General features: G+C 53.9%; 1 protein-coding gene and 1 long non-coding RNA gene across 6 annotated transcripts in view; one reads left to right on the top strand and one right to left on the bottom strand.

Annotated features, from left to right (window-relative positions):
• CLN6 (CLN6 transmembrane ER protein) overlaps nucleotides 1-20,084 on the top strand; it is a 20,556-nt gene extending 472 nt beyond the window's left edge. The window contains exons 2-8 of one of the 5 annotated variants that reach the window (XM_081831308.1): nucleotides 6,303-6,453; nucleotides 11,671-11,769; nucleotides 12,810-12,998; nucleotides 13,337-13,392; nucleotides 14,749-14,871; nucleotides 15,897-15,967; nucleotides 16,497-18,047. In XM_081831308.1, the coding sequence (XP_081687434.1) occupies nucleotides 6,303-6,453; nucleotides 11,671-11,769; nucleotides 12,810-12,998; nucleotides 13,337-13,392; nucleotides 14,749-14,871; nucleotides 15,897-15,967; nucleotides 16,497-17,029 (1,222 nt within the window). In that variant the 3' untranslated portion in view covers nucleotides 17,030-18,047. Of the gene's footprint in view, nucleotides 1-6,302; nucleotides 6,454-11,670; nucleotides 11,770-12,809; nucleotides 12,999-13,336; nucleotides 13,393-14,748; nucleotides 14,872-15,896; nucleotides 15,968-16,496; nucleotides 18,048-19,694 lie in introns of those variants that run through there. The other 4 variants (XM_081831309.1, XM_081831312.1, XM_081831310.1 and 1 more) reach the window with 4 other exon arrangements.
• LOC145723553 (uncharacterized) lies at nucleotides 2,457-8,602 on the bottom strand. The gene is made up of 3 exons (XR_014148702.1): nucleotides 8,240-8,602; nucleotides 5,188-5,781; nucleotides 2,457-3,412 (listed from the first exon to the last, which is right to left on the bottom strand). It is a non-coding gene; the product is annotated as an uncharacterized LOC145723553 (long non-coding RNA).
• Nucleotides 20,085-20,118: the final 34 nt, after the last annotated feature.

Raw genomic sequence — 20,118 nt, 5'->3', positions numbered from 1 at the left:
GCCGGCGCGGGGAGCGAGGCCGCGGCCACCACGTGATGCGGGGCGGGCGGCGGGGGCCCGGCTGGAGGCGCCCGGGGTGGGCCGGGGGCTGCGGCCGGAGTCAGTCTCCCCTGCGCTGCCCTCGCTGCGCCCTGGCGCCTGGGCCCCGTCTCCACCGCCCTTTCTCTTCCTGGGAACGCCCCGGGCCCAGGCAGGCTCAGCAGCCCCCGGCGCCCCCTTCCCCCCGGGCCGGCTCGAGGACAGTCGCGCCTCTGGGGAGACCAATCTAGGGGTCCAAGAAACTCGGGGTGGGGGCGGCGGGCCCCAGGACCCCGGCGCACACTGCGCCCCCAACGCACCTGCACGCCCGGGGCGCCACCTCCAAGTTCTCGGGGTCCCTCCAAGCGGAATAGGACTTGGATTCTGGTGTCAATCGGGAGGCTCACTCCTTATCCCAAGACTGTGAGAATGGAAATTCAAGAGACAGCGAAGTGTGTGGAAGCTCCCCTCCCGAGAAAGAACGAGGAAGGGCTTTTCTCGTTTGGCCGTTCCCTTCTCTCACTAAGGGCAAGAAGTTACTGGTTTATATAGTTGAGACCAGGAGGGGCAGAAGAAGAAACACGGAAACCACGTTTTAGTCTTTCCCTCCATTCTGCCTTCATCCTGTTGTGCAGGCCAGAAACACTCCTTGCGTTAAGCAGGCATTCATTAAGTATCGGTGTGCCCAGTGCTGTGGTGGGCACTGAAGGGGTGGGTGAGGTGAAGCCAGAAGGGGCTAAGAGGTCATCTTGGAGAGCTTCGTGGAGGAAGTGGCACTTGAGCTGAGTCCAGAGTATTCAGTAGATGACTCAGGGAGGAAAAGCTGTTCCAGTCGGGGGAGGAGGTGGTGGAAAGTTTGGGGAGAGGCAAGGGGTCAGTGGTGCTGGAGCTTTCTGGTGTACAGCTGCAAGAGGATGTGGACTGACTGGGAAGGGCCTTTCCTGGCAGCAGGGCTGGGACTAGAATGAAAGCCTAGACTGCAAATTTTAAAGAAATTTAAGGAGACGCTCACTCTCGGGCACCCCTGTGTTGGGCCCTGTGTGCCTCACTTGCCTCACCCTAGTTCCTGCCCTAAATGGCAGGTTAAAAATGTAGCCTTTTTCTGGTAAGCACACGGGAGCCTCGGAAGGTTTTTGAGCACTGGTGTGCTCAGAGTCAATTTTAGGAAGTCTGTGGTATGATTTGAGATGAGGGGAGAAGTCTGAGAGACTTGGCTGAGGGTAGCTCTTTCTCCTGCTACTGAGGGTCGTTTCTGTTCTGGATCCCCTTCAAGTTGGGAGTCTTTGCCCTGAACTGTAGCAGCCCAATTAGAACAATCTGTGGGTATCAGATATAATCCCACTTTATCTCATGTGTGGGGCTTCCATAAGCAGTATCTTAGTCTGGTTCTATTTTGTATATGTGGAAACATATACATACATATTTTGTATATGTACAAAAACATATTTCGTATATGAGGCCCAGAGAGATAATATCATTTGCTGGCAAGAACCAGGGTCTAAACCCAGGGCTTCTGTACTATTCCACTTGGGCTGCTGCCAGCCACGGTGCTCCCTGGGGATAGCACAAGGGCTGACTCACTTCCAGGGTATCCCTGCCACCCTAGTAGGGTACCTCTAGGACCATTTTCAGTATCATTATAGCTTAAGACAGTAGGCAGAATCAACCTGTCCAGTTCCTAAGATGCTTGGATTTCCTCTCCTGCATCCATGCTTAGCTTACACACCTCTGATGACACAGTGTTCACTATCTTTCGAGGTAGCCCATTCCAGCTTCTTCCTGCTCTGTTGATAGTTTTTGTATTGCTATCAAAGTAATACATGCCTATCATTAAATAGCACTGAAGGGCTTAGAGTAAAAAGCAGTGGTTCTCTGTTCCACCTTTCCCTGGCACCAGAGACAACCACAGTAGCTTCTTTTAGCTGTTTCTACTAGAATTAAATTCATATTTTAAAATAGTATTAACAAATACTATGTAACACTTTCCATGGACCAGAGCCCACTCTAAAGTTTTGCACGTAAAATTCAACCACAACTCTTGAGGTAGGATCTACTGTTACACTCATTTTATAGATGGGAACATTGAGGCCCAAGAGAGGTTAAGTAACTTGCTCAAGATCTGGTTGGTGGCAAAGCTAGGATGTGAACCCAGGTGGTCTCCGAAGTCCATATTCTTAAAAGCTATGCTCAACTGCCATTTCCTGATTTATCATTTTTTAAAAAGATTTTATTTCTTTATTTGACAGAGCACAAGCAGAGGGAGCAGCAGTGGGAGAGGGAGAAGCAGGCTCCCGGTGAGCAGGGAGCCGGATGCGGGGCTTGATCCCAGGACCCTGGGATCATGACCTGAGCTGAAGGCAGACACTTAACCGACTGAACCGCCCAGGCACCCCTTGATTTATCATTTGTACCTTCTAAGATAATATTTACTGATTTCCTGTTATGATTTGGCTCGCTTATACCTCCCTCATCTTCACAAGATGGTTCATCTATTCTCAGTTTTTAAACTATTCTTAGTTTTTCTCTTTGTTACCTTTGTAGCCTTAGGGAACATCCATACACCATTATTTCCTTTTTAGGGAACTATAGGCAGTATCTCTTGATTCCTTTTTCAAAGAAGAATAGTAGTCCCCTACCCTAACGTTTGGCTTTCCCTGCCCTTTCCCCTAACTCCTATCCTCTATAGTTTTACTTTCATGTTCTCAAGTTTAATGGTATTTACCTGCTGTTTTTAGGCATAGTTGTCTTCCATGTTTTGTGTGTGCATGGATTCTAAACTTTGAAAATCAGTATGCAATGTTTTTATGTTTAATGTTTAATGTTTTAAGCCATGTAAACATTCCCTACAGAGCCAAGGAATGTTTAACAGTACCATATGCTCCCTTATATTGTTTCTGTTTTTCCTGGGGTTTCTAATTGCCTTTCTTTTTCCCTCTTATTTGGCTTCATTTTCTCATTTTTTGTTCAAGCTTTCCATCATGTCAGGTATTTTACCATTCTTTATATAGAACCAAAATTATTCCCGCTATAGTCCCCTGCTTGACTCCACCATGGCTGAGTCCTTCCTTTTCTCCCAGGCAATCCTGCAGATGCTGACTGCTTTGAATATTTCAGCTGTATGTTATGTGTTCCCCACCTGTCATGGTATCAGTTCCCCCATATGGTAGACTTGGAAAGCTGTGGAAGAGAGAAAAGGCCATCCTTGTCTTGGGTTACCTGCCATGGACTGATGTTCTCAGCTGCAGTTTCTGATGACTGAGATCTAGAGCTGGCACAGGCTGGGGGCTCAGTGTGTGAAGTCTGTGGAGTCAGGAACTTGGGACGGGCTTGAGGTTGCTCATCCTCAGGACAAGGACTAGGGGAGAGGATGCCTTCACCCTCCATAATCTGCCACCTGTGGTCATAGTCCCAACAGAAGAAAACCAGTCAGATGCTAACCAATCTTGATTTCCAAGTTGAGTGCCCTGTATCTGCCCTTTTTTTTCCTGCCTGCTAAGCCAGGCTGGACTACTGATGGGGATCTCCACTAACTGAGATGCCCTCTTGGGTAGAGGAGGAAATAATTACTGAGCCCCTAGTATATGCTAGGTATCCACAGCTTCCAGAGACCCATACCTGAGTACTTCCCCAGGCTTTCAAAATACGTTTCTCTTCTGTAGCAAACATCCTACTCCTTGCCCAGTTTGGAGGTTTCCAGAATAAAACACTGAGGGTTGTTAGCCTCTTTCTCCCACCAAGTTCTTCAGGCCTGGAGGTTCTCACCACCTGCTTTTTGAGGCCTTGACTGATAGTCACTAAGGGGAAGGGCAGGTGGGCCCTCTAAGCCAGTCCCTCATCTCAGACCCATGTCAGAGCAGTCCTCACAGCGAGTTTCTGACTATCTGCCCAGTCTGAAGCCCAGCCATTCTCTCACTTCTCTTCCTCTCTACTGATAAGCCGGGGCATTCAACTCCATGCAGCGTCTTCCTTCCTTCCACTCCAGGTCTTCGATCCCACTCTCCTGCTTTTCTGCCTACTTAAATCCACCCATCCATGCTTTCAGGCTCTCTTCCTTCATGCAGGCTTTGCATACTGCCCCAGGCCTTACTGAGCCTTCTCTGTCTTGATCTCTTCATATGGCACATAGTTTATTGTAACAGAAACAGAAGAGGAAACTATTTAGAGCACAGTTCTTGAGTTCATAGAGACACAGGTTTGAATTTATGCTGTTCGGGACTCCTGGGTTGCAAGTGACATAAAGCCAGTGTGAACTACAGCGCCCTTAGCAAAAAGGAATATATTGGCTCATGTGGCCAAACCGTTACCTGGGGGCTGCCTAGAACTCTCAGGGCTTTGCCTCTTCCTTTTCCCTGGTCTTCTCTGCAGGGTTGCTTCATTCTCGCCTGGCTGTTCTTTGAGGCTGGCTCCTTGGCCACAGGCAGCCCGGGACTTGCATCCTTAGCACCCCAGCGCCAGAAGGGAAGGCACTCTTTCCACCAACTCTGATTGGAAAAGTCCCACCGGGCTGGCTTAGGTTACAGGCCCTCCCTGTGGCCAAGGGAACATCATCTCTTACTAGAAGAGGCATGGAGTGGGAAATAGGCTGACAAAAAGAGTAGTTGCTGTAGCCCCTTACTACAGGGGTGGTCTTGGCTAAGCGCTCAACCCCTGTAAGCCTCAGCATCCTCATCTGTCACACAAGAGGGGAATGACCTCCTGGTATTGCTCAGTCAGTGAGATGGTGCAGGTGAAGCTCCGAGCACAGCACACACTCAGCACTCAATAAGTTGGGGGGTGGGCACTGAGTAAAGGGACAAGAAGACTTAGTTGACCCAAGAAAGGCCCACCCCACCTGTCTTGCCAGCCATCAGAGGATGGTGAGACCCCCTGTCCCCCACCCCAGGAGCTTGCCCCTCTGCCTCTGGGCTGCTTTACAAGCCCACTGTGGGCCGTTCTTTGATTGGCTGAAAGGGATCCCCAAAAGTTACAGAAGCAATAGTAGCACTGAGAAGACCTTCATGTCGCCTCTAATATTTGCCAGTAAAACGAATGAGTAACTAGAGATTGAGATGGTTTTAAATCAGCCAGTAATCGCTAAGTGTAAACCAGGAACTGAGCTGAGAACTCTGGGTAATATGGGCCATTCACACAGCTCTGCTCTTGGCCCAAATAGAGCAATAAAACTCACACCTCAGTCATCTTAGGAAGTAGCAGGCTGCTTGTCACTGGAGGCATGCAAGTAGTGTCAGGGACATCGTAAAGAGGATTTGGACCCTGATGCGGTGGGTGAGTTGAGAGAACCTTAAAAGTCACTCATCTTCTTGAGGGGCTAGATATAAGCAAAACCCCAGGTCTGTGATGTCATGGCTAGACTAGGAGTTAGAGATGAAGCACCCCTGTAGTGGGGCTGGTGGGGTTTCGGGAAAAGCTTCATCGGGGAAGCCTTCCTGGAGGAAGTGGCGGATGCACTGGCCCTTGAACTTCAGCTCATCTGTGAAAAGCAGATGGCCAACGGCTTTGCAGGAGGGACAGGCATCCAAAGATGTGTTGTCAGATGACGTTCCAGTTCTTGCCATGTCTCTTGGATCAGCTTGTCCCCTGCTGGCTCGTTGCACTGTGGGTTAGTGAGAAGAGTGACTCCAGCAGCCCTGTTCTTACTTCCTCCTAGTCCAGGAACTGAGGGAAAGGGCCTGTTGATCCCAGTCTGCGGTCTATAAGGCAGATCTCACTAGAGGCCGCTGATGGGTCCAGCTCAGGTCACATGCCCATCTGGTGGCCCAATCACTGTGGATGTGATGATGGCAGAGAGGTTAAAAATATAAGCTATGGAGTCTCATCATTTAGGCACACATATTTGGCTGTGTAAAATGGGGATAATATTCCAGCCTCAAAGGATTTCTGTGCGGATTAAATGAGATAATGCATGCAAGCAGCTATAATGGGCCCGGACTATAGTAAGCGTTCAATAAAGGTTCACTGCTGTCATCTGTCATCATGATTCACATTTTCCAGCCACATTGCATCCTCTGCCCCATTTCGTCTCCCCATCATTCTATAGGCGAGAATGCCCAATACCAGTTTGGCAGTTTCCTTCCTGAACCACAGAGAAGCTAAGCTAACAGTAGGGCAGCCGGAATCCATTCCCAGGACACGTTCCCCTTGGCCTCAGAGCCAGTATTTTCAGCTAAATTCCTAGAAATTAATCCTCCTGCCCTCAAATCCCCATATCTCTCTGTGGCTCATCTCGGGGAAGATTGTCCTGGGCGGAGAGAAGAGCTGACCCCTGTTGTCCGGTTCCTTCCCAGGCACAGCGCCGCCAAGGCTGATGAAGCTGCAGGCACAGCTCCCTTCCACCTTGACCTCTGGTTCTACTTCACCCTGCAGAACTGGGTTCTGGACTTTGGCCGCCCCATTGCCATGGTGAGTGTGAAGCCGTGGACAGAGCCCCTACCAGCGGTGAGGACACAGTGTGACTTGAATTAGCCGAGTGACCTTAGACAAGTCACTTTCCCTACAGTAAACTGTGAGAATAGGCCTGGACGCTTGCATGTCCTTTAGCTCTGTGTCTGTACCAGCAAGCGGGGGTCCTGGGGGCCTGCATAGTCATACTGTGCCCTGACTCTCACAGGGGAACCAGTGGCCCTAAACAGGGAGACTGTGCCCCTCCCCCACCCCACCGTCCCACACCCGGCTTTAACCAAATCACCAAGCCATACAACGGGGTGTGGGAAAGAAAGCAGAGCATTCCCCACGGCCTTGGTATAATATTATTTTTCTGGAGGTAAAGAGTATAGGCTGATTTTGCATATTATCTATGACTCTGAGCCTCAGGGAAGTGTTCGTGCTGGCTTGTGACACCATCTGCTTCCCTCCAGGGTACTCCATGCATCAGTGGACAGTGGTGGCCTCCGCAGAGATTAATACCGGGAGAGGGCCCAAGCCCCTGGCTTGTAATAAGGACATACGTAGATAGATAAATAGGTAACAGAATGTGAACAAATTGAGTGAGGTACCACCATGTACCAAGTTGTTAATTTGTGTGTGCGTATGGTAACGATAACTATATCCAATACTGGAACGGACATCTTGCACATGCTAGTGATAATGCAAATTAGCAGAGCCCTTTGGGAAAGCAGTTTGTCAAGGTGACAGCTAGGCACCTAGAACAGTTCCTGGCCTAAGCGCTCGATGCATTTTTATTTTTTTTATTTTTTTGAGATTTATTTATTTTATTTTTTTTAAAGATTTTATTTATTTATTTGACAGAGAGAGAGATAGCGGGAGCAGGAACACAAGCAGGGGGAGTGGGAGAAGGAGAAACAGGCTTCCGGCTGAGCAGGGAGCCCGACGCGGGGCTCGATCCCAGGACCCTGGGATCATGACATGAGCTGAAGGCAGACACTTAACAACTGAGCCACCCAGGCGCCCCAAGATTTATTTATTTTAGAGAGAGAGAGCGTGCGCACATGTGAGCGGGGGAGGGGAGAGGGAGAGGGAGAGAGAGAATCTTTTTTTTTTTTTTTAAAGATTTTATTTATTTATTCATGAGAGATAGAGAGAGAGAGAGGCAGAGGCAGAGGGAGAAGCAGGCTCCCCGTGGAGCAGGGAGCCCGATGCGGGACTCGATCCCAGGACCCTGGGATCATGACCTGAGCTGAAGGCAGACGCTTAACCGACTGAGCCACCCAGGCGTCCCAGGAGAGAGAGAATCTTAAGTAGACTCCACGCTGAGTGCGGAGCCTGACTCGGGGCAGATCTAAGGACCCTGAGATCATGACCTGAAATCAAGAGTCAGACACTCAACTGACTGAGCCACCCAGGCGCCCCTCAAAGCACTTTTATTGAAGGAACAATGATAATAATCATAATAATGGGAAAGTAGAAATAGTGGTTAACGTGCATTGAGTGCTCACTCTGTTCTAAACCCTTTATGTGTTTAAACTTATTGAATCCTTGCCTCAACACTCTTGCTAATCTCGATTTTATAGATGGGAAGACTCATGGATAGAGAGGGCAAGGCACTGGCTCAGGGTCACCCGAGTAGCAAGTGGAAGAGCCAGCATCTTCACGCAAGCATCTGGCCCCAGAGCCTACCCCCTTGCTGTCATGTATATCTGCAGAACCCTAATATGTTCGTCCCTCCTGACCCAGTAAGACCCCTTCGAGAATCTGCCCTGAAGCTATAATCAGCAAGAGGACAACAGCCTCTGTACGCAAAGCTGTTCCTTGCAGTGTTGCTTACCTTGGACGTGATTTCAGTGTCCAGCAGTAGGGACTGGGTACATCAGCTTTCTGTATCCGGTACAGAAAACGTCCTCTGGCCATGAAACAGGAATCCTGGGTACTCTAGAGCAGCGGGGGTCGTTCGAGGGGAGAAAAGGGGTGGTGGCGGTGTACATACTGCCCGATGGCAAGTCAGTGACGATCTCAGCATCTTGTACACATGGGTCAGAGACTCGAAGGGGATACGAAAAGCTAATCTGGGGCGCTTGGGTGGCTCAGTCAGTTAGGCAGCTGACTCTTGATTTCAGCTCAGGACAAAATCTCAGGGTCCTAGGATCGAGTCCCGCATCAGACTCTGCACTCAGCGCAGAGTCTGCTTGGGATTCTCTCCCTCCCCCTACTCATTCTTGCGTGCACTCTCTCTCTCTCTCTCAAATAAATACATCTTTATTATTTTTTTAAGATTTCATTTATTTATTTGACAGAGGGAGACATAGCGAGAGAGAGAACACAAGCAGGGGGAGTGGGAGAAGGAGAAGCAGGCTTCCCGCCGAGCAGGGAGCCCGATGCGGGGCTCGATCCCAGGACTCCGGGATCATGACCTGAGCCAAAGGCTGACGCTTAACGACTGAGCCGCCCAGGCGCCCCAATAAATACGTCTTTAGCAAAAAAAAGCTATTCTGGCGGCACTGTTGGGGCAGATTTGGGGTGGATGCTGTTTCTCCTTTCTGCAGACTCTCTGTAAGGCTTACATGTTGTTTAAGTGTAGGAGAAAGAAAAGAGACTGAGCCAGGAGTCAGGGCACCTGGTCAGCTTTGTGGGTGGCTTTAGGCAAGTCACTGTCTGCTGGGCTCTGGTTCTCTCATCCGTAAGAAGGCTGGTTGGCCTGGCTGCTCCAAGCCCCCTTCCCGCATGAAGGTCGCACACATTGGGGGCCAAAGGAGCTGCCCATCACACTGATGCTATGGAGAGGGGGAAATGAGGCCCGGAGCCGGCTCATGGCTATCCTCTGCCCTCACTTCTTGGGACTCAGCCACAGCTGGCCAGGGCGGTGTCCCGCAGGGCAAATCACTTCCCCAGCCTGCCCAGCAACCTAGGTGGGCTTGTTAGGAGAGTATACATTTGAAAAGCTCCTGTATACACTGGAGCTTTTGAAATGTAGGCATGACATTCCCGAATCTGTAATAACGAAAACCAAACTCGTACAAGTTATAAAAGTAGTATGTAGTAGTTGTAACAAGTCAACTAATGCCTAGGTCTATGCAGAAGTGTTCGATTCTCCCTTTCCAGTCCCACCCCTGACGGTCTGGGGCACAGCCACCCACTCCTTTCTCTGCTCCTGCAAACATACTCTATATTCTCTTTCCTTTTCCACCTGAAATGAGATCTTACTTTACGCCTATCCTACAACTTGCTTGCTTTACCTTAGGATATACGATGGCTGTCTTTCCATGTCAGTACCCATAAGGGGTCATTTCTGATAATGGCTACTTCACCTGCTATGATAAAGATGCGCTATAACGTATTCAGCTCGTCTGGTTAGATGAAGAGTCAGCCTGTTTCTGGTATTTTGCTATCGCAAAGAGTATTGCAGCCACTGTATGTATCTTTTTTAAAGAAATTTAAGTATAGTTGACATACAGTGTTTTATCAGCTTTGGGTGTACAACATAGTGCTTTGACAGTTTTACGTTGTCCGTGCTTGGCGCACTAAACATAGGCACCGTACCGCATCATTACAGTATATTACTGACTGTATTCCTTAGGCGATGCTTTTCAGCCCCATGACTTACTTATTTGGTAACTGGAAGTTTGTGCCTCCTAATCCCCTCCACCTATTTTGCCCATCTGGCAATCACCAATTCTCTGTATTTATGATTCTACTTCTGTGTTTGTTTGTTCATTGTTTTTTTTTTTTTAATTCCACATGTTTAGTGAAATCATATGGCATTTATCTTTCTCTGACTTACATCACTTAGCATAATACCCTCTAGGTCCATCCATATTGTTGCAAATGGGAAGATTCTTTTTGTGGCTGAGTAATGTGTTGGCGAGGATGTGGTGAAAAGGTAACCCTCATGTGCTGTTGGTAGAAATGTAAATTGGTGCAGCCACTGTGGAAAACAGTATGGAGTTTCCTAAAAAAAAAATTAAAAACAGAAATACCATACAATCCAGTAATTCCACTACTGGGTATTTACCCAAAGAAAATGAAAACACCAATTCGAAAAGATGTATGCCCCGCTATGTTCATTGTGGCATTATTTCCAATCGCCAAATGATGGAAGCACCCTAAGTGTCCATCAGTAAATGAATGGATAAAGAAGATGTGGTGTAGGGGCGCCTGGGTGGCTCAGTCGTTAAGCGTCTGCCTTCGGCTCGGGTCCTGATCCCAGGGTCCTGGGATCGAGCCCCGCATCGGGCTCCCTGCTCCGCGGGAAGCCTGCTTCTCCCTCTCCCACTCCCCCTGCTTGTGTTCCCTCTCTCGCTGTATCTCTCTCTGTCAAATAAACAAAATCTTTAAAAAAAAAAAAAAAAAGAAGATGTGGTGTAGATATCCAAATATATATCTTGATATAGGTGAAGATACAGAGATACACACCGAGTAAGAGAGAGAGAGAGGAACAGAGTTCTATATCCTGGGAGTTTTTATGTGTGGGTTAGTTTTAACCAATGTGGCATTTCTGAATTAAAAGAGAGAAACATTTACAATTTCAGTTGAAATTTGTGGTCATTGCCTGTGTTCTCAGTCAACAGATCCCGGAAGTACAGTTTGGGGGGTCATAACTTGTTTTGACTTTGCACGGGGGTTTTCACACTGACCCGGACAAGGCCAGGACCCACTGGGGTAGACCAATAAGAGAGGGCTTTCCAGGCAGAGGAACTGCCCCTGATCTGCCTCTTCTCTCAGGGAAGGCAAGAAAGAAAGAACTGAAGCTACTTTGTAGAACTCACTTATTTTCTCCTTGTTTCCTAACGTATACTTTTGACCTGATTTGGAAGCAGTCCATCTGTTCCATGCATAGAGCATGGGGCCTAGTGGTCAGGAGATCTTTCCATCATCATAGGACCTGAAGCATCAGACTCCTAAGGGCCCAAGTCGACCACCTGGGTCACATTTCTTGTGTTGCAGAGGGGGAAACCAAGGGTCACCACGAAGTCCCAAAGCAGCCTCAAGCTCCCAGACCAGTACCCAGGGACATTTGTTTAGTACCCACTGGGAGCGGGGCACAGAGTCAGGCCCTGGATTTGCATCTACTAGTATGCCTGGGGACAAGTCCATTTACCTTCTTTGGGACTCAGTTTCTTTGCTGGGTACCCCAGGGCTGCCAAGAGGATCCCCAGAGATCACAGAAAGAGTTAAGTGTGTGTGGAGGAGGTGGGGGCTGATTCGCCGAGGGCCTTGTGGGGCTCTGCCCGTGTGAACACCGTTCCTCCCTTTGCTCCCCAGCTGGTGTTCCCTCTCGAATGGTTTCCACTCAACAAGCCCAGCGTGGGGGACTACTTCCACATGGCCTACAACGTCATCACGCCCTTCCTCCTGCTCAAGGTACAGTCCCGGGCTCCCTGCTCCACCTTCCCACCCTCATCCCCTCCTCCTCAGGCAAGAAGCTGGTGCCGAGCCCTGGGAGTCATGGAAGCAGGTGGAAGCAGGCCTACCCTGCCTCAGCCTGGGGGGCGAAGGCTGTGATGGAGGGACACATCAAAGGCCTGGCCAGGAGGGATGGAGAAGCCCTCCCCAAGGAGGGGTGTCTGATTTGGGCGTCAGCCTCGTGTGCCAGGGGATGATGTGGGAGAGATGGTCAAGCAAAAGGACCTGAAGACAGGCTCATGCTTGTGAAACTACAGTACATTTGGGGAGGCTGAGGCATAAGGAGTGAGTGGGTTGGTTGTCTGGGGAGAAGTCAGGGACCAGTTGGGAAGGCAGTTAGGGTCGAGGTGGCCGCAACAGAGGTGACCTCTACTCTGGCCTAGGACTCCGGGATTTGGAGATGTCATAGAGCTAGCCAGGGCTGCCGGCTTTGCACGTCCAAATAAGGGCTCTTAAAACAACTATCGCCATCTACCATCCCCATCATTTTGTTTCTAGAAAGACGTTTCTAATCACCAAAAGTAGCAGGGTATAAAATTAGAATTCAGAGGAGTCCTAAGTTAAATAGTGGTTTCCAAAGCATCCTCCCCACCCCCACCCCCCCACTTCCCTGACATTTTCTTCGTGATTACCATGCACCAGTGGCTCAGAAATCGGAGGGTCCCGCCTCCACTGAGCCAGCCCAGCCACCCAGAGGCACAGCTGGGGATAGGGAGAGGGCCAGGCCTGGAGCCTGCATGCGACCTTGGGCAATCAGCTAGTCCCTCTGAGTCTGCTTCTTCTCTGAGGAAAGGGGGTGCTGTTTCCCAGTTCCTGCTGGCTTCACAGGGATCCTATGAGACTCTGGAGGCTGGCTTAGCCTGCTAAAGGGTCCCAATTTCCGAGTGACTTTCCAGCCAGTGGCATCCATCCGATGCCAGGCAGCGGGGGAGAGACCAGGGGGTGTCTCCTGTTGTGGAGGACGCTGAGTCATGCGTCCGGCGTCCCTCTGACCCCAGCTCATCGAGCGGTCCCCTCGAACCCTGCCGCGCTCCATGATCTACATCAGCATCATCACCTTCGTCATGGGCGCCAGCATCCACCTGGTGGGCGACTCCGTGAACCACCGCTTGCTCTTCAGTGGCTACCAGCACCACCTGTCTGTCCGGGAGAATCCCATCATCAAGAATCTCAAGCCAGAGACGCTGGTGAGGCCGCCTCCCCCACTGCATGTAAAGCCTTTGGGCACAGTCTGTCCTGGAGGCCAAAGAGATCACCCCGACCCGTCACTGTGCTTGACCTGCTAAAGACATTCCGCTAGGTGAGGGCACTGGACCCGCCGAGCTAGGATGCACTTTAGGAAGTGGCACTTTGACTGGGTGCTCCCACCCGGGCCCCCTGCAGTAGAGGGCAAGACCGAGGGCGGGGAATGAGGGCTGCTGGGGGGAAACCCGGGCCTGGGGAAGGGTGGGCTGCGTGGGCCCCAGCAGCCCGCCCCCCGCCGCCATGCACCTGCCGCTCTCACCTGCCATGCCCCTGTCCTCAGATCGACTCCTTCGAGCTGCTCTACTACTACGACGAGTACCTGGGCCACTCCATGTGGTGAGTGTTGGGACCAGTCTCAGCCAGGGAGGCAGCGCCAGCCGGGCTGCCTCCCCAGGGACCCGGGGCCCGGCCTCGCGGACACTGGACGAGCCTCTGGGTGTGGGGTGCGGGGCCCTCCGGGTCTCAGCGCGGCGGTGCCCGCGGCGGCCACTGGAGGGCAGCGAGCGGCTGTCCCTCCCCGGCCCTGCCGGAGCCTGGGGGGAGGGCTCAAGGCCCGCCCTCTGGCCGCGGTGGGGTGAGCGTGGGCGCCGAGCGGGGACCCCGCCGTGTTGGGACGCGGTCTTTGGGAGTGGAGGTCGGGACGAAGCCGAGGAGGGCCAGCTGGCCCCGAGGGGAGAGGAGCTGTCTGTCCCACTCCTCGAACTCCGGGGAGGGCCCCCCTTCACCCCAAAGGCGGCGGAAACCTCCCAGCTGTGCACAGCCGCGGGAGAGCCGGGGCCCCAGCTGCCGGCAGCTGTCTGTTCCGCCCCCCACCTCACAGGAGGAGCTGGGGCCAGTGAGAGGGTTTGCTGGGGGGGGCGGGGGGGGGAAGCCAGCAAGCCCTGCACCCCGTGGCCTCAGCCCTGAGTGAGCTGGCCGGCTCCTGGCACACCGGGCCTACACTCGTGTTTCCAGGATCCATTTAGAACAGGCAGAGTTGGTCCTCTTGGCTGTGAGTCCAGGGGCCCTGGACAGGCCTTTGCCAGAGACCTTCCCCCGGGGAAGTTTGGGAAGGGAGGAGGCGGGGGGGCCGCGTGAGGGGGAGACAGGGTAGCTGAGAGAAGGGGCTGTGGGAGAGGCAGCCTGTGTGGAGAGGAGAGAGGCTGGTACTTTTGGGTGGGATGCTGTGTGTGGGGAAGGGGTGAGGCTGTGGGTTAGGTATGGGGGGGGCTTCACAAAGCCCCTTGGAGGACCCCAGCAGGTATGGTTTCCTCTTTCTCACTCTCTCTTTTTTTTTTCACCTGGACCTGGAGGCTCTCCCCCCTTGGCCCTGCTGGGTACACCTGTTCGGGGGGGGGGTGGGGGACTGCTGGTGTGAGGGGTGCCAGGGTGAGACAGGCTCCCCCTACACACACCCCCGCGGAGTGAGGTGGCCAGGGCCGCGTGGGAGGGTCCCCCCACCGCGGCCTATGGGCCTCTGATTTGCCTGTGCCAGGAGCAGGCCTCCTCTTCCTGCTTCCTTCCTGCCCCACCCTGGACCCCCCGCACGGGGAGGTCTGGCAGGGAGGAGTGCCCTGGCCTAAACCGGGTGTTCTGTAAACCAGAAAGCGACCTGCATGGGATGGTGCAAGGGAGCAGCCCCAGGAGGGGGAGGGCCGGGTGGAGGGGCGATCGGCTGGGCAGGCCTCTGAGGCCCTGGCCTCCCTGTTGCAGGTACGTCCCCTTCTTCCTCATCCTCTTCATATACTTCAGCGGTTGTTTCACTCCCGCCAAAGCTGAGAGTTCGATGCCAGGGGCGGCCCTGCTCCTGGTGATGCCCAGTGGCCTGTACTATTGGTGAGTGACCTCAGACCTGGGGGAGGGGTGGGTGGGGACACTTAGTGAGCCAGGCGGTAAAAATGTGCTCTTGACCACAGTCCCGCTCCGGGCTCCTGCTTCCTCCTCTGTCTAGTGGGGACGGTGACAGTGCTTTGTGGTAGCTTCTCTGTTACCAGGAAGCCAGGCCTGAGTGCCCCTCTCCATTCTCATGCTCCTCTGCCCTCCCTCCCGGAACCCCAGTGCCATAGAATCCACCTGTAATATTGAGCCCATAGAGCCCTGTAGGCCTCAGTTTCCTCCTTTGGGAAATTGGGACAGCCCCTGCTTGTCTCCCTCTCAGGAGATAGTGAGGATCTAGAAGGAGGCAAAGAGGCTTCATAAACTATAAAGCACTATGAAGGTGACAAGGACAGATAAGGGGGAAGTTCCTTGCCTGGTTTCTTTGTGCCTTCCAGAGCTCTCCTCCCATTTCAGAGGACTCAGGCCTCAGCCAGGCCCCTACCTCTGTTCTGTCACTTCTGCCCCGGGGACAGGCTCCCCCTGAGCATTGGTGGGTGTCATAGGAAGGACTGGACCCCTCTCTGATGGAAAGCTTGCCTCAGATTGAAAAGGGCCTTCTTTCCTAGGGCCAGGTCCCTAGGATCCACCCCTGGGTCCATCCCCGGCCAGGTGGAGAGGGTCGACCAGGGCCAATCTGTATGCCCCCTGAAGGCAGGATGAAAAAGAATGAGTGGCAACCACAGCAAGAAGGAAAGTGGTTTGACACGCAGAGGGCTTCTTGCCTGGCTCTCCCCGCCCCAGCGTGTCAGTGCAGAGACGGCCACAGTAGGAACAGTGACCATTTTTGTTGAGCAACATGCTTTTCCAAGTAAGAGGTGTACACAGCTCTTGTCAGTCTCTTACGTCTCGAGACATAGGGCCACTTATGCCCCCTTTCTAAGTAAGAACACAGAAGCTCCAGGATGTCAAGGTTCCACAGCCACTGAGTTGCAGAGCTGTCATTCCTTGAGTGGAATGGGTCAGCATCGTGTTTCTCTCTAGAGGCAGGGGAGTGGACCAGACAACGTCTCAGAAGCTCTCCAACAAATGCTACCGATTCCTGGCCATGTGCTAGGTACTGTCTTAGAAGCTGCAGAGAACCCTGGGAGATCTGAGCCTGTCCCAGCCCTCAAGGAGACAGTAATGACAACCCTATGAATTGCAGCTGCATTCCCAAACTCAAATGCCTATAGGAACCAAGCTGGTAACAGAAGGGCATCAAGTAGGCCTCAAGTAAGGCAATAGGGAATGGTGGGGACTGTGGCAAACAGCAGAACCATGCTCTTTCTAGAGGGACAGCCATTTTCTCCTCTAATCAGTTTCGTGCGGGTCTAGGGGCCTGACATGACCAAAGAAACCAGAAATCCGCATGTTCTGCTAATCTGTTAAATGTTGATAACAAACTCAACATTTTTAAAAAATAGCAACTCTACAAGCCAAATCAATATGCTGCCTGTGGGCCGTGGCTCAGAGTAGGACGGTTCCCTGCTCCTCCATGAGATGAGCTGCTCTGACTGACCCGGAGGCAGCCTGGTGTGGGGGTACAGGGAAGGATGCCGGGCAGGATAGAGCCTCTGACTCACCTCCCCCACTGGCCTCTTCAGGTACCTGGTCACCGAGGGCCAGATCTTCATCCTCTTCATCTTCACCTTCTTTGCCATGCTGGCCCTTGTCCTGCACCAGAAGCGCAAGCGCCTCTTCCTGGACAGCAACGGCCTCTTCCTCTTCTACTCCTTCGCCCTCACCCTCCTGCTTGTGGCACTGTGGGTCGCCTGGCTGTGGAATGACACGGTACTCAGGAAGAAGTACCCGGGTGTCATCTACGTCCCTGAGCCCTGGGCCTTCTACACCCTGCACGTCAGCAGCCGACGCTGAGTCCCTGGCACCAGCCGCCGGTGCTCTGCCTGGCGGGAGACGGGCCGCAGAGTGGCTGAGCGGGGATGTGCGTGCATGCGTGTGTGCAGACGCGTGTATCCACCCATGTGTGCGCTCTCCTAACAGCAGCCGGCCGGATGCGCATTGTGCACATGGACAGGGGTGTGTGTACACGCGTGCGTGTGCAGAGAGCGTCGTCGTAAGACGCGATTGTTTGGCCCAAGTTTCTCTTCGGTTTGGATCTTTCCAGGATGGGATATAGTTGGAGGCCGTGTGTCCAGGCCGAGGTGTGGGCCTGCCTTCTCGTGCACCTGACTGGAGTGGGGCCCTCTCACTCACCGCTCAGGGCGGGTCTCTTCCTGCGCTGGCTTCTGGTAGGCCTCGCGGGTGGGGCAGCAGTGGTGAGGGGACTGGGCATATCACCCGCCACCTGGCTCACCCCTCAGGCCTGCCCTGACCCTGGAGGCCAGATTACAAAGGCTAAGTTAACTCTCTGGGTATTGGTGAGCAAAGCACATCCCTCCTCTGGGCCTCATTTGCACCAGCTGGGAGCAGGGCCCAAAGTGTGTCAGTGGGCTGGTTGTTGGGGCAGCCCTGGGATGGACAGATCGTTCTCTCGTCGCTGCCCTCTGCTACCCCGGGAAGGGTGTGCGCGCCGCAGATCCTCACCCAAACTCAGGTCACACGGAGTGTTGTGCCGCCCGACTCCCCTGAGCACCATTTCCCTCTGCCAGAAGCTGTCTCCGTGCTCCCCGCCCCCCATAACTGTGGCACCCCTTCCTGGCAGCCTGACCAGCATGTCTGAGCTGCAGCTGAAGGCTGTGTTCTCAAACACTTGCAGTATTCCCTGAGCCCCATTATAGGGCCAGGGGGCATTTGGGGGATGTTGGGAGTGGGGCGGATCTGGAGGCTCTCCCCTGTAGGCCTCGTCTCAGCCTGAATCTCATGGCTTCTGCTCGTGGCCCTGCTCCCAGAAAAGGGAGGCTTCATTCCCATAGGACACCCCGGGCCCGCCTTCCCCCAGGCCTTGGGGACACATCTGCCCACCCAGCTGCCGGCACCAGTCTCATTTCCCAGCCAGCACTGGCTCGGCGAGCTTGTGGGTCTCAGGGGGCCTGCCCTGCCTTCCCCGGGCCCTGCCTCCTCTCCTGTGTTTTCAGGGAGCCCCGTGCCTCAGATGCTCCTTTCATGTTGGGGTCCCTCTGCAGCCCCCTTAGAGGGCCCCCAGCCCCGGTTCCATGGGCGGAGAGAGGTGTGAATAAAGTCCAGTGTGGAGCCCAGCCTGGCTGGTGGCTGCTTCTTGCTCTGGGTGTGAATTTGGGCGGCAGGAGGGAGATCCCTGGGGCCGGGGAGACAGTGGCTGGTCTGAGGCCGGTCAGGGGCTGCGAGCGGGCCCTGCTACTGTCCGTTGGCCTTCTGTGCCACCCCGTGGGATGCTGGGGGTGGGGGGCAAGAAGGGCCTCCTCCCAGTCAGTCCCAGCTCTCTTGGGGGGCGGGGAGCCAGGATAGGGCATCTCCAGGCCTGCCTCTCTGAGATGGCCCCTCAAGCCTCCCCGCTCTGCTGCAAGCCCACTCCAGAGGCTGAAACAGAGAAGGTGCCCTTTGGGGGAAGGTGGGGAGGCTGGTTTGTTGGAGGTTGGCACCGAGCCTTGGGCAAGTCGCTTACTCCCTCGGGGTCTCAGACTCACCACACAGCCCCCAGGACTTACTGGGGCTCCTGTTAGCAGACAACACTGGACAGGAGATGCTCGACGTCGCATCGTCGTAGGATGTGCCCCCACCTGCCCAGCAACCTCACTGGATTCCTGTCTCTGGCCTCTTCTCCACAGCAAGACTTGCTGGGTGTCTTATGAGCAGGCACAGGCCTGGTCGTTTGGGGCCTGGAGCTTATACAGCTTGGGGGGGTCCTTGATAAGAAAACAAAAAAAAAGTGAATAAAAAATTAGGTATGAGGGGCGCCTGGGTGGCTCAGTCAGTTAAGTGACTTTTGATTTTGGCTCAGGGCACCATCTCAGGGTCATGAAATCAAGCCCCGCATTGGGCTCTGCACTTAGCTGAGAGTCTGCTTCAGATTCTCTCTGGCCTGGCCCCTGAAGGCCTCCCCACAAGCCTCAGCTCTGTGTCCCCCCCACCCCCCCACCCCTGGCCTCTAAGGCCCCACATGACTTCGCCTCACTTCTCTCCACAAGGCTATTAGCAGAAGCTCCCTCCTCTCCTGCCTCCTGCATCCTGCCCATCTTTCCTCTTCTCAGCCCCAACAGAGAGGAGTCAAATCCTCCAGCTGAAATTCTCTGGGTCTAGAAACAGATGTGAAGAGGAGACTCAGGAGACATCATCTGGGGGAAAAGAGAATCTTCCATGTGGACACGGTCAGGAAGGAGGGAGGGAGAGCAGACCAAGGGCAGGCCCTCTGTCCACGCCATACACATTAGCAAGAGGTCCCCCTTCCTGCAGGCATGTGCAGCCCCTCACCAGGACCCACGCGTCCCCTGGGCTGGGGGCCCTTGTGCCGAGCACGGCCTGTTGGGCCCTCCATGCCAGTCCTAACAAGGCGGGGGGTGCCCTGGAGTTGGAGCCCCACAGACTGGGAGCCAGCAGCTGGGGAGGAGAGGAAGGGTGAGACCCAGCTGTGCCCAGCGCAGTGTCCCTAGGGAACCACCCCACTTCTGGGGCGAGGAGATGGGGACAGGCTGATGGGGGGCTGGGGGGAGTTCTGGGGGGCAGAAGAGGGAAATGAAGAAGAGGAGCCTTCCTGGCTGGGTAAAGTCACCTAAGAGGCCTCCCTGTGAGCACCCCCCCCCCCCGGGGTAGCTGGCGGTGGGGCCTGAGACCCCACTGCAGGCACCACCCCACCCCTGCCCTCAGGGTCCCCAGAAGGAAGGAAGTGGAGAACCGATCGTGCTCTGGCCCTTTGATTCTCTCGACAGCCCTGTGATGAGGCCCGGCGCAGAAACTGAGGCACAGCGCAGTGAAATGACATGCCAAGGTCACTCAGCAAATGGACCTGAGGGAAGGATTTGAATCCAGCCCAAGAGCAAGGAGCTTGGGCTCCCTCTCCAGGGTGCATCCCAAGGCCTTGGCAGTGGGGGCGTCCCATCATGGCAGGGTCTCCTTCCCGCCCAGAGGATGCTGTGTGATGGGTCTTCTTTAAGAGTGCAAAGCACCCGACACCTAGGAGTTGTCCGCCCCCAGCCTAGTCCCAGGGGAGAGAAAGGAAAGATCCCCGAGGCACCCCCTTTCTGTGTATCACCGCCCCCGCCCCCGTCCACGGAGGGCCCCCCCGGGAAGGAATGGTGGCATGTGTCCATTTGCCAGAGAGCACCAGCTTCCCGATGCAGGACGAGTCGTGGG

The sequence above is a fragment of the Leptonychotes weddellii genome, chromosome 9, assembly GCF_054177405.1.
Source record: "Leptonychotes weddellii isolate Sample4059 chromosome 9, ASM5417740v2, whole genome shotgun sequence".
NCBI classification, from domain to species: domain Eukaryota; kingdom Metazoa; phylum Chordata; class Mammalia; order Carnivora; family Phocidae; genus Leptonychotes; species Leptonychotes weddellii.
Note: the sequence above shows the minus strand (reverse complement) of the source record. Positions and strands in the feature narration are given on the sequence as shown.